The sequence below is a fragment of the Borostomias antarcticus genome (genome assembly GCF_949987555.1).
Source record: "Borostomias antarcticus genome assembly, chromosome: 1".
In the NCBI taxonomy this organism is placed as follows: Eukaryota; Metazoa; Chordata; class Actinopteri; order Stomiiformes; family Stomiidae; genus Borostomias; species Borostomias antarcticus.
The window spans coordinates 47,124,775-47,135,578 of record NC_140234.1 but is presented as its reverse complement, the minus strand read 5'-3'; the positions used below and the strand labels follow the sequence as shown (position 1 = coordinate 47,135,578).

General features: G+C 40.9%; 1 protein-coding gene across 1 annotated transcript; it reads left to right on the top strand.

Annotated features, from left to right (window-relative positions):
* The first annotated feature begins 5,125 nt into the window (after positions 1-5,125).
* Positions 5,126-7,758, top strand: rbm7 (RNA binding motif protein 7). The gene is made up of 5 exons (XM_084439824.1): positions 5,126-5,290; positions 5,621-5,783; positions 5,892-5,964; positions 6,267-6,369; positions 6,628-7,758. The coding sequence occupies exons 1-5, from the start codon at positions 5,198-5,200 to the stop codon at positions 7,024-7,026; spliced, it is 831 nt and encodes a 276-aa protein (XP_084295950.1). The 5' UTR covers positions 5,126-5,197; the 3' UTR covers positions 7,027-7,758.
* The last annotated feature ends 3,046 nt before the right edge of the window (positions 7,759-10,804 follow it).

Below are 10,804 nucleotides of genomic sequence, written 5' to 3'. Positions count from 1 at the left end.
CTACAACCTGTGCTCTTAATTATTCATGTTAATTTATTTCGGTAATTAGACCCCTCCTGGGACCAAAGGGGAGATGTAAGCGATGGGAGGCGGGGGTCCTCGTCTCTATGCCGCAGTTGGTGTGGCTAGGCACCGGTGCCAAGCGTCTTCCTCTCTCTCTCAGCACTGCAGCACTACTATGGCAACACGGCGGCACCCCTCTCTGCACCAGAGCTCTGTGTGCGTCTCAGACGTGGAGGCAGGGCTGTTCACTTAGCAGCAACACGCAGTAGTGATATTGAGATGTTGCAATTATGAAAGTGAGTGAATCAATTGTTTTGGAAACCTCGCACATCCACTTGCAAAACCCTTTTAGGTGACTCAGTGTGAGCGAGGGTTTCTCCTGATGCTCTGTACGCTGAGGTCAGTTCAGATCACTGGCACAATACTCTACATGGTGCTTTACACTGAAGCCGCTGCAGTACACACATACATTAGCACTTATATCTCTCTGAAAATGACCGTTCAAGAATACTCCAGAACCATGAATAATTACAGACATTTGCATCCAGTGGGCCAAAAGTACAGCCCACTGCTGCTCTACTGGATTAAGTATGATTGATACACACACGCTCAGTGGCACCCAACACCGTTCTAAGACCGTCTCCTCAGACCGCGGCAGGCCAATCGAAGTGCGGGAGGTGCAAAATAAGAGTGTGGGAAGAAGATGCCAGAGAGCCTGGATAAGTAGCGAGTACAGGCCATTAAACCGGGACGGCGTGCATTGAACGGGAAGCCATTTGATGACATCACACGGCGGAGAGGAATGGCTTAATAATTAAACTTTCATCCGACAAACATTCATGTGCATTTAATGATCCCGAATCACATCATTCCACATGAGTTATGAATATTAATGATGAGGAGGAGGGGTTAAATCGAGCCAGAGGCGAGGGCAGCGATGGTGAAGCCATCCACCAGTCGACTGTCCACGCGGCCCGGTCGTTTTCCCCCTGAGGAGGTTAAAGACAGCTAATGAGGAGGAACAGAAAGCACACGAGTCAGGCCAGGCGGGCGGGTGGCCTAGATCTGGCCCCGGCTGCCGTCGTCTAGCTGCACGTCTCGGTTCTTTCAACGCTCATTCACTTCCTGTCTCAGCCACAGTGACAGGCCTACTCTTCCCCTTTGTCACATCTTCTCTTCAATTAAAATATTGCTAGGCCTGTAGGCCAGGCCCCACTATAACAAGGCACAGGCAAGAATACCAAAGCTCCCATGTTAATCACACTAAGTGTAACATCTGATAGTTGGGCTTTGGTGCCAGTACAATGCCACCATTTCAATCTTACATTTAATACACTGTCTCCCTGATATATGCCTACTCGTGAAAAGTGCCATGGTGCTTGTCGCAAGCTTCTTAGCTAAGTTGAATAGGCCTACTTGCTGTATAATGATGAACATGAAGAAGCCACAGCTGGGGCCAACATGCCATCCTTTACCATGTAGAGCCAAGATATCAAGCATTGCTGTGGGTGTTAAAAGCCATAGGGATCCATGCATGCTGGATGCAATGTAAAGCAATGGGCCTATCTGGATTTGATGTTAATCATTTAATTTATTTAGAGATGTAGTGACATCAATGTGAGAATAATTAGCTGCATACTATATTTTACCCAGTAGCGTGAGTACAACAGTATTTGAATTACAGTGGTGCTGTTGATTTTCAATATTCTAATATCCATTTTCTGCACCAATGCTTGCTCCACCATCCGAGGATTTCCATGGTGTATTTACAAGTACAGTAGGACCCCACTCATCCGAACTTCAGAGATCCGAACCTCCCGGTCTACCGGACAGGCTTAAAAAACTTTTTTTTTTTTTTTTTTGCCTGCTATCTGGTTACTGGTGGGATTTTCATTACAGTACTGTACCCTACTGTGAATAAAAACAGAACTGTATGTAGACCTACATGTTGCCTGTAGGCTGTAGCCTACTGTCACGTTTCATTTATTTGTTACTCTAATGTCGAGCGCAAAACGCAAACGAGTCTGCTGCGCGAGAGCTGCATTCCTTGGTAGCCAGAAAGCGCGTCAGCAACCTGAAGCAGAGGAGCAACGAGTCATTTTTCGTTCCCAGTTAATGGACTTCAGGAACACAGACGTGTTGTGGGCATGTAGATTAGCCTACTAGACCTACTGTTTTTGTAAAAAAATAGACTACAGCCTAGGCCACGTTAGCCTACATCGGTTGTTTTAGAGACATTCTTTTAGGCTACAATAGCCTAAGACACGACAACTTGCCTGTCATTTCATTTATTTATTTATTTATTGATTATCATTTGCTCTAATTGTTCTAATGTTGGGTTGTTTTTAGGCTATACTATGTTGTTCTGCGAATACAGTAGCCTATCGATGCAGCGTACGCCTCATTTGAGAATAAAGTACTGTATTTGATCAAAGCACGCACTCAAGTGGAAATTCGGTTATTTTATTATAGGCTACTGTAGGTCTGGCTAGGCTATATGAGTTTAGTTGGCTATTTAATTGCAATTTTGATGCATTTTCACAAGTAATTAAGGGTATTGATCGGTCTATGAGTCTATATGAAACAAGTATACCACTTATTGAATTTGGTGCATTTTAACATAAGTCATCCGGACATTTCAGAGATACGAACGACCTTCGGTCCCGTTGGGTTCGGATAAGTGGAGTCCTACTGTATGAGGGTGACAAGAAGACACATCCAGGTGCAATGGGTGAGAGAAACTTCAAGAGTAGATTCCTCTGTGTTCTCCTCACTGTGCTATTTAGAAAACAGCCTGTGTTCTTTATAGTCTCTGCTGCTGGTGCTTCTCTGCCATGACGGTATCATTGGACCAACACTGCCATCTACAGCTACCCCGGAGAGAAATCAGTAGGTTGACTCCCCCTAGTAATCCAAACAAGCCATTGTACCCTTGGTGTACCCATATTAATTGAATATGTCCTGTTAGGAATTGTGGCAAACGATAAAGCTATTTAAATCCCATAGTTTATTACATGTGTGTATTGCTCCAGTCTTGTAATGATAAGCTAATGTGCAACATAATCCTTAATTTACAGGTACAGGCCTATTATACCGATAAAACATAGCATAATAGTCAGTTCAGAATTAGCTTTCCTGTAAACGGTGGAATGGGTCATTTCCAGTCTCACTCCCTCACTCTTATTCACAGCAGGCTCAGCTGGTCTGCCCAGCATGTCTACCACTGTCTGCCTCATTTTGACTTTGGTTCTGTCAGACTGTTTCTTGCAGCGCTACAGTATATCCTATAAGCTTTGATTGATTTGATTGATTGATCCTGAATTCCATCCAATGGTTATAAAAATGGGTATGGGGGAGATATGGGTGAATAGCAACACTGGGACCAAAAATAGATCCATCTTAGTCATCAATGAGCACAGCGCGATGCCATTTTATGTTATGAATTTTATTAGTATTTTTACTTTATTGCAACTGAAGGACTAAACCCTGCCGCTATCAAAGACTTGCCAATAAATAAAGTGTTAACTGTCATATACTGTACACGTAATTCCCATATGAGATTACAGTGGAATAGGTTTTAGTATGAGGCTATATATTATTGGTGCATCATGAATGATGAAAATGCACATCTAAAAATGGTATGTTATGTGGGGCTTATCAAAGAACAAATATTTTGCACACCTGTAGGTCAACAGGTGTGTCGAAGAAGACCATAGGCCAACACTAGTAAAATAAACTTAAGTAAACATTTTTAGATAGGTTGTCCAGCGTGAATCAACTGGGTCACACTACAAGTTGACATCACTCATTGAGACAATCAATAACCCAATCAATCAACCAACCAATCAATTAATCAATCAATCAATCAATAAATCAATCAATAAATCAATCAATTAATCAATAAATCAATACATCAATCAATTAATCAATAAATAAATCAATCAATCAACCAACCAATCAATCAGCATGTCAACATACAGAACAGTATAATGGCACCAAAGGCCGGTAACATAAGTAGGCAAGAACATCAAGAATGCATCTTATATAAAAAGCACATATACCTGTAATACAGAGAAGCGGCAGTTTTTCAAGCACCAACCCGAGTTGTTTTTGATATTGAAATGGATGTATTTTCCTGGTATGCTTCTCTGTATTATGATATGTGCTTTTTTACCTAATGTGCATTATTACTGTTCTTGCTTACTTATATTAGCGGCCATTGGTGGCAGTATTCTGTTTTGATTGATTGATTGATTGTCCCAATGAGTAATGTTAACTTGTATTGTGACCCGAATGGTCCACACTTGGTTTCTTACTGTATTCTTCCAGAGCACTTAACATAGCCTATGGCTGAGGTAGTAATTAACACTAGTAGGTAAGCCATACAGTATGTGAATTGAATGGGTAAATCTGCTAGGTCTCTGCCTGAGAAGGATAACCTTCAAAGACCCACTGACATCCCAGTTTATCTCCCCCGTGTGAGCCTCATTCATGACACACTGTGAATCAATTTAATTAATGCAACGGAAAAGGTCTGAACATGATCCCTGATTGGAGAGAGGCCCTTCTGATCTCAACAAAAAGCATGTTGCCATCACCAATCTAGCACTCCTAACTCCAATCTAGCACTTCTAACCAATCTTCCAGGGTGTGTGAAGACCTAAGTAGCCTACCACTTAAGTGTCTCCCAATGGTAGCCTAGGCCTATTTGTGTGTGTGAGGAAAACGTGTCCTCTTCCGTCTTCCACTGTGATTGCTGGTTACCCTTTCATAATACGTTTCTTTACTTTTTGAAAGTCCTTAAAGTTCTGAAAAGTAGAAATGCAATGAAACGTGTTGATATAATAGCAGAATATGAGTTACATGAAAAACCCTACCTAGAGTAGCCAGGCATGCTACTGTTCTGTGGTGGGTTTACTCTGCATAATCCCGATTGAGTAAATTATGATGATAATTGCTTATCTCTAGAAAACAGGAATATATTGCATGCACAAAGTATAACGTTAAATTATGATGCCCCCTACCTGGGGCACTTGGTAGCAGGTATCGCAACACAATGATTATTGCGTCTCCATTTACGGCAACGACTTCATTTACGGCAGCGTTTAGGCCCATAAAATCGAAAAGAATTTGTGCTTGTTTACTATCTGTCCGTTAACTAGTATCGTACAGTTATATTTTACATTTGAATACAATGGGGATAGCAGATGAAGCGGACAGGACTCTCTTTGTTGGAAATTTGGATCAGAAAGTGACGGAAGAACTTTTATTCGAGTTGTTTTTACAGGTAAAGACGTTGCTTGCTAGCTCTAGCTGTTGCTAGCTAATGTTAGCACTAGCTAGCTAGAAAATAACAAGCCTGCTGCGTAGCGAACTAGCTACTCTAATAATATTAATTAATAATAATAATGCACGCTGCATTTGAAAACAAACGTCAAAGTGCTACAGAGAAAAAACAAGACATAAACAACATAAGAATAATGAAAACAGAAGCGTTAGCAACTAGTTAATGGCAGAATTGGCTAAAAAGATGACTAGCTAGCCAACGTTACCTATAAAGTCACATTACGCATTATGCATGTCGACATACTTGTTTTCTCTACGTTATGTGATAAAGGCTGGGCCGCTCATCAGGGTGAAAATCCCAAAGGACAATGATGGAAAACAGAAGTCGTTCGGATTTGCCGTCTTCAAGCATGAAGAGTCTGCGCCCTACGGCATGAACCTGCTCAACGGAACCTCACTGTTCGGAAGAACTCTCAAAGTACAGTTCCGAGCAGGTAGCTACATTGAGTCTGTTGCATTTGCGTCCATCCATGCGCAAAAGTATAACTTGTTTTATGAATTGAATGTGTTTGCTTACTTGGATACGTGTTTGTCCATCACAGGGAGCACACATTTAAGCAGCCCAGGGCAGCAAGACTCAAGCTCAGTGAACACTCCCAATCCTCACGGAGCCAGGTGAGAATTATATACAGTAGACTTTGTACATTGTAGCTGTGCTGCTGTATCAAACCTTCCCAGCTGTACTCATTCAGTCATTAAGCCCACATATAAACTGCTTGCCAAGGGATGGATATAATAATATTTTGCTTTCAATGTTGCTTTCAATGTTGCTATCTGACCTGCAAACCCTGAATAGCTAAAGAGTAACCACAGTTGTACCTAATGAGATCCTTCAAGCAAATGATGCAAAAGATGGTGGGCACGGTTGTATCATTTGTTTGTTGAGGAATTGATTAGCCTTTATTGTGTATGTCCAGGTACGACAAGACTCCAGATCAGATGGGGTCTCCTTCCTTTTCACCCCCTCAACACCTCCACAGGTCCTTTTCCTCTCCTGACAGTCTGCAGAGACAAGTCATGGTAAACCTTTCTACCATCCACATCAACTCAGCATATTAACTCTACACACACAATAGACAGACAGACAGACAGTCAGTCAGATAGAGGCAGACAGCAGTTGAAAAATTACAGCAAGGTTGGAAAATGCACTAGATACAGTGTATGACAAGTAAGCATAAACAAGAGGATGACAGGGACTATATATATATATATATATATATATATATATACACACACACATGCTGAATAAAAATGGGGCTTTTGTGTCCATCTCCACAGATGAACAACATGTGGCAGCTCCAGATGCAGCAGCTGCAGCAGCTCCAGCAGATCACCGGAGGCTACCCTGGGCTGCAGCCGGTACAGCAACAACCTCAGCAGCAGCAGCAGCAGCAGCAAGGAAGTCGCTGTGGGAATGGTGGAGGCTCCTGGCAGCAGGATGGTCCATCCCCGAGGGGCCACCGACAGTCCTACCAGCAGGACAGTGGCAGCAACAGCAACCACGGCAGAGACCAGCGCTACCCAGGCTCCGACAGCTCTGGGGCAGGCCCCACCCGGCAGCACCGCGGCCAGCGCAATGACCATTATCAGCACGACGACAGAGGCGGCAACAGAAGCAGAAATCATCAAGACAGCCGGAAGGAGGGTTCCAGGGACGGCCGTTGGAGACGATACTGAAGCAGTATGATTTAAAAAAAACAACAAAAGAAGACGTTTTTAAAGACTGTCATTCATTACTTTTTACTTTGGGGAAAAAAACGTTTTTTTTTTTGTTTGTTTTTTTAATTCTTATTTTTTTATTGCTGGATTTGCTACCATGACAAATCTGAATGATGAATCTGATCTAAAATAGAATGATGATTTATGTAACATAAAACTCAGGTGATACGTTTTAAAATCAGGATTAATCAAACATTTGTGTAGGATGTGTTTAATTTAAAACAAAAGCTTTTCGGGTAACTTCAAAAAATATAATTGTTTAGATGTATTTTTTTCTCACCTGGATTATAAAAAAAACATTTTAAAGAAGAAAAACTATTTGCAAGGGAATTGGTTAATGATTCCTATCTTATGCATATTTTGTAATGTTACTTTTTAAAGACCAATTTTCATGAGCATTTGGAAAAAGAAAAAAAAACGTATGTCAAGTGTGTTGACATGGTGCTCCTGTGTGATGTAGTGTTTGATTCCACAAGCATTTATAGAAGTTCAGAACCTCTACATAACTCAATTCTACCAGCAGCACGTACTGCCTCAATGAGCTGAAATTATCTTTTTATTTTTATTTTTTTGTATTTTATAAATGTAAAATCTGATGGTTTTAGCATAATATACTTTTTTCATTGACCTCAGTATATCCTACAATAAGTAAAATTCCCATCAAATTCCATATGCAAGTAGAATAAAGGGTTTAATCTACTATCGTTTTGTGCTTTGTATGTTTTGAACACTCAAAGATAATCACTGAAAATTTAATTAAGTACTAGCATGATGAGCCATATATAGTTCATCTTTACAAGCGAGACAAGTTTCACAGCCATGGTAGGCCTATATTTATGCTACGTGCAATAATAGACAAAGAAATGCATGTCTCTATAAATGGAGCCAGAGTAACCAATATGCTTGTCGAGTGGGGTTATGAAGTAATCTGCAGGTGGCGCCACAGGCACCCCTCTATTGAATCAATTAAGACGACAAATATAAATTGGCCATCTGATGAACAGACAACATTATGTAAACAGGTATTTCCACTTAGAATGTATGCTTCATGCTAGAGAAATATAATTGACATTAAACCATTTCTAATTCCATTCGATTTCAGTCCATATCATGTAAGTCATTTGTTAATTTGTTTGTGGACTCTTGGAAGACTAACCTAAATCTTGTGCAAAAAAAGAGATCCTCCCAAAAACAAACAAGCATTGGCTCACGTCACACAAAAGCTGTAGGTAACAAGGCTGGCTAAAACAACAGAGGACCTGAATCCAAATGTGTCATGTTAGGCCTATTGGCTCTTAAATTCTGTCACTTTTGAATGTAATTAAAACCTATTGTTCAGCCTCAGCCCACAGAATTAGTTCAACAGTGGTCACTCTTCCAATGCATGCCTTGTATCTCCGGTTACAATTAGATAGAGAGCTCTGCTCTGATGCCCGTGTACCGGGGGTCGCTTACAACACAGTGACTGGCGAAATCCCTTAATGTCCATGTTGAGGTCATAATCTAGGCTACCCTTCCGAAAGTGCTTAGGCCGCTAACAACAGCTCCCGTTGCGCATCAGCATGTGCATCCCCAATAAAGCTCTGTGGTCCAAAAGTGGAGGTGCATTTGCACCCACTGCACTAAGCCATTTGTTTTGTCTATAATCTGAGGGGTGTCAGATTCCACCCTGGTGCTTAGAAGTGCATCTAATGAAGAGTATCCTCTGTTCGGTGTCCTGGAGTCGGTATACTGGAAAGGCCATTATTGCACATGCTAGCTGTGGCATAACTGTTTTAATTGATTGATCTGCTTGGCGTCTCCAGCCCTAGAGCGGGTGGATTATGTGGCCCGCTCCTGTGTGGATTTATATAGAAGTGACGGCCACAAAATTATCCACCTAACACCCCCCCCCCCCCCCCCTCTCTCCTCCCTTCCCACTCCCTTTCCCTCTGCCCATCCCTCCCCCTCCACACTCCTGTTCTATCACCCTCCCCGAACCTTGCACTCAGGTTGCAGGGTTCATGTGCCAGAGTATACAAACTATATCTCCTCACCACTCTTTCCTTTGCCTCCCTCCTCCTACCGTCCCTCCTTCCTCCTACCCCAACTCTGTCACAGACAGAAGCTACCAGAGGCGACGGCAGCCTCTCACCGGCAGTTGTTCTCACCTTCTGTTTGATCGAGCTATCAAACGACAAAGAGCCGGCAGCTTTCCCATGCAGAGCTTCATATTTCCTCCCCATAATCCTTTATACTTTAAACATGGTGGCTGCAATATAGCGTGGACCACCAGCGAATTACATTTACCTCCACAGCTTGGAATGATAATAATCATTTTTGCACAGAAGACCATTTCCAAGTGTAAACTTAAGGCTGTCGCTGTGTTTACCACAACCACTGGAATGAACACAAATGGTCATTCAGTTCAGCAAACTATTATGAGACTGTGTATTTGGAAAATCATAATTTAGTTCCTCAATTAGGCAAGATTGAAGATACGGCGGATAATTAATCCAGCCAATTCATCTGCCTGCACTAAAAGTTATGATTTTCTTTTTGCAGTCAGTGGCAGGACGCCAAGAAGACTTTGAACCAAAACGAAGTGTCTGAAAGCAGGAGATGGGAAATATTTAGCCTGACGGATGGGGAAATGCACTTGTTAATCTGGTTTTAACGACTCATTTCCTTAATATTTAGGATATACATGTAGCCTAACTGTTAATTAGCCTACACAAAAAAGTTGAATGGGCTCGGGGCGTCCACGTTGACAACCCTGTCAGTCATGAATAAATATTGTACGCATGTTATCGATGTTTGGTTTTGTAGGCTGGGGACCTATAAAGTAGAATAATTTGAATGTCAAAATGATGACACTAGATTGTAATGGCAAATTAGGGACTATTTGTGGCCTGTGTTCCAATTTAACAAATTATGCTCAAAACACATTTTTGTAGACCTATAGGCTCCCATAACACATCAAAACATAGGCTATCTTTCAAATTATATTGACAAAAATAAATGCAAAATGGGTTGATAATAGTTCGGCCTATATAGCCTGCCAAACTCGGACTTATTAATCAGTAATAGAAACGGCAAAGGCTTGTTCAATTTACATTTTTGTATTACGTTTGGAGGCACAAGTAGAAGTCGTCAAACGAAATTATATTCTGCAGCCTATCATTTCGAAATAAAAACGGAATTGACTAGCCTACTGTATGTTGGTAGGCTAGAAAGTCATAAAATAAATGTCTGGTTAATAAATCTTTGACAAATCTTTTGTCATCAATTAGGCGTATAAAAGGAACATTTAAACCGCGTTGTTGTGTTTGAAATACACAAACATAGTTTAGGTTACTCAATTTGTCAATAATTTGATGTAGGCTAGTCAGTAAATTAGTTGGATAACAGTCTACACCCACAAATCGCATGTAGGCTATACATAAATTAATTTAAACATAGTTAATGACAAACAATAATTGTGATAGTGATAATAATAACATATGTGTATTAATAACAATTACCCTACCTGACAATAGCAATAATAATGCACTATTTCGTCTTGTGTAATGTTGTGTGTTATGTTAAACAACAAACAAATACTTGAATTGTTAGGCCTACGATGGGGAATTGCTGTTTATTTGTAAGTGGGTATTGCATTTCAAGTGCTAATTTTTTTTTTCTTATCTTCATACTGACTTATCTTAAAAAAAAAAAAAACTCACTAACTACTCTTTGAAATTCAACAAGTTCTAAG

Bases quoted from the DNA above. Each gene is read 5' to 3' on its own strand.
- rbm7 (XM_084439824.1), top strand. From the start codon at position 5,198: ATGGGGATAGCAGATGAAGCGGACAGGACTCTCTTTGTTGGAAATTTG. The intron at 5,291-5,620 runs GTAAAGACGTTG...TATGTGATAAAG, and splicing joins TATTCGAGTTGTTTTTACAG to GCTGGGCCGCTCATCAGGGT. The intron at 5,965-6,266 runs GTGAGAATTATA...GTGTATGTCCAG, and splicing joins CCCAATCCTCACGGAGCCAG to GTACGACAAGACTCCAGATC.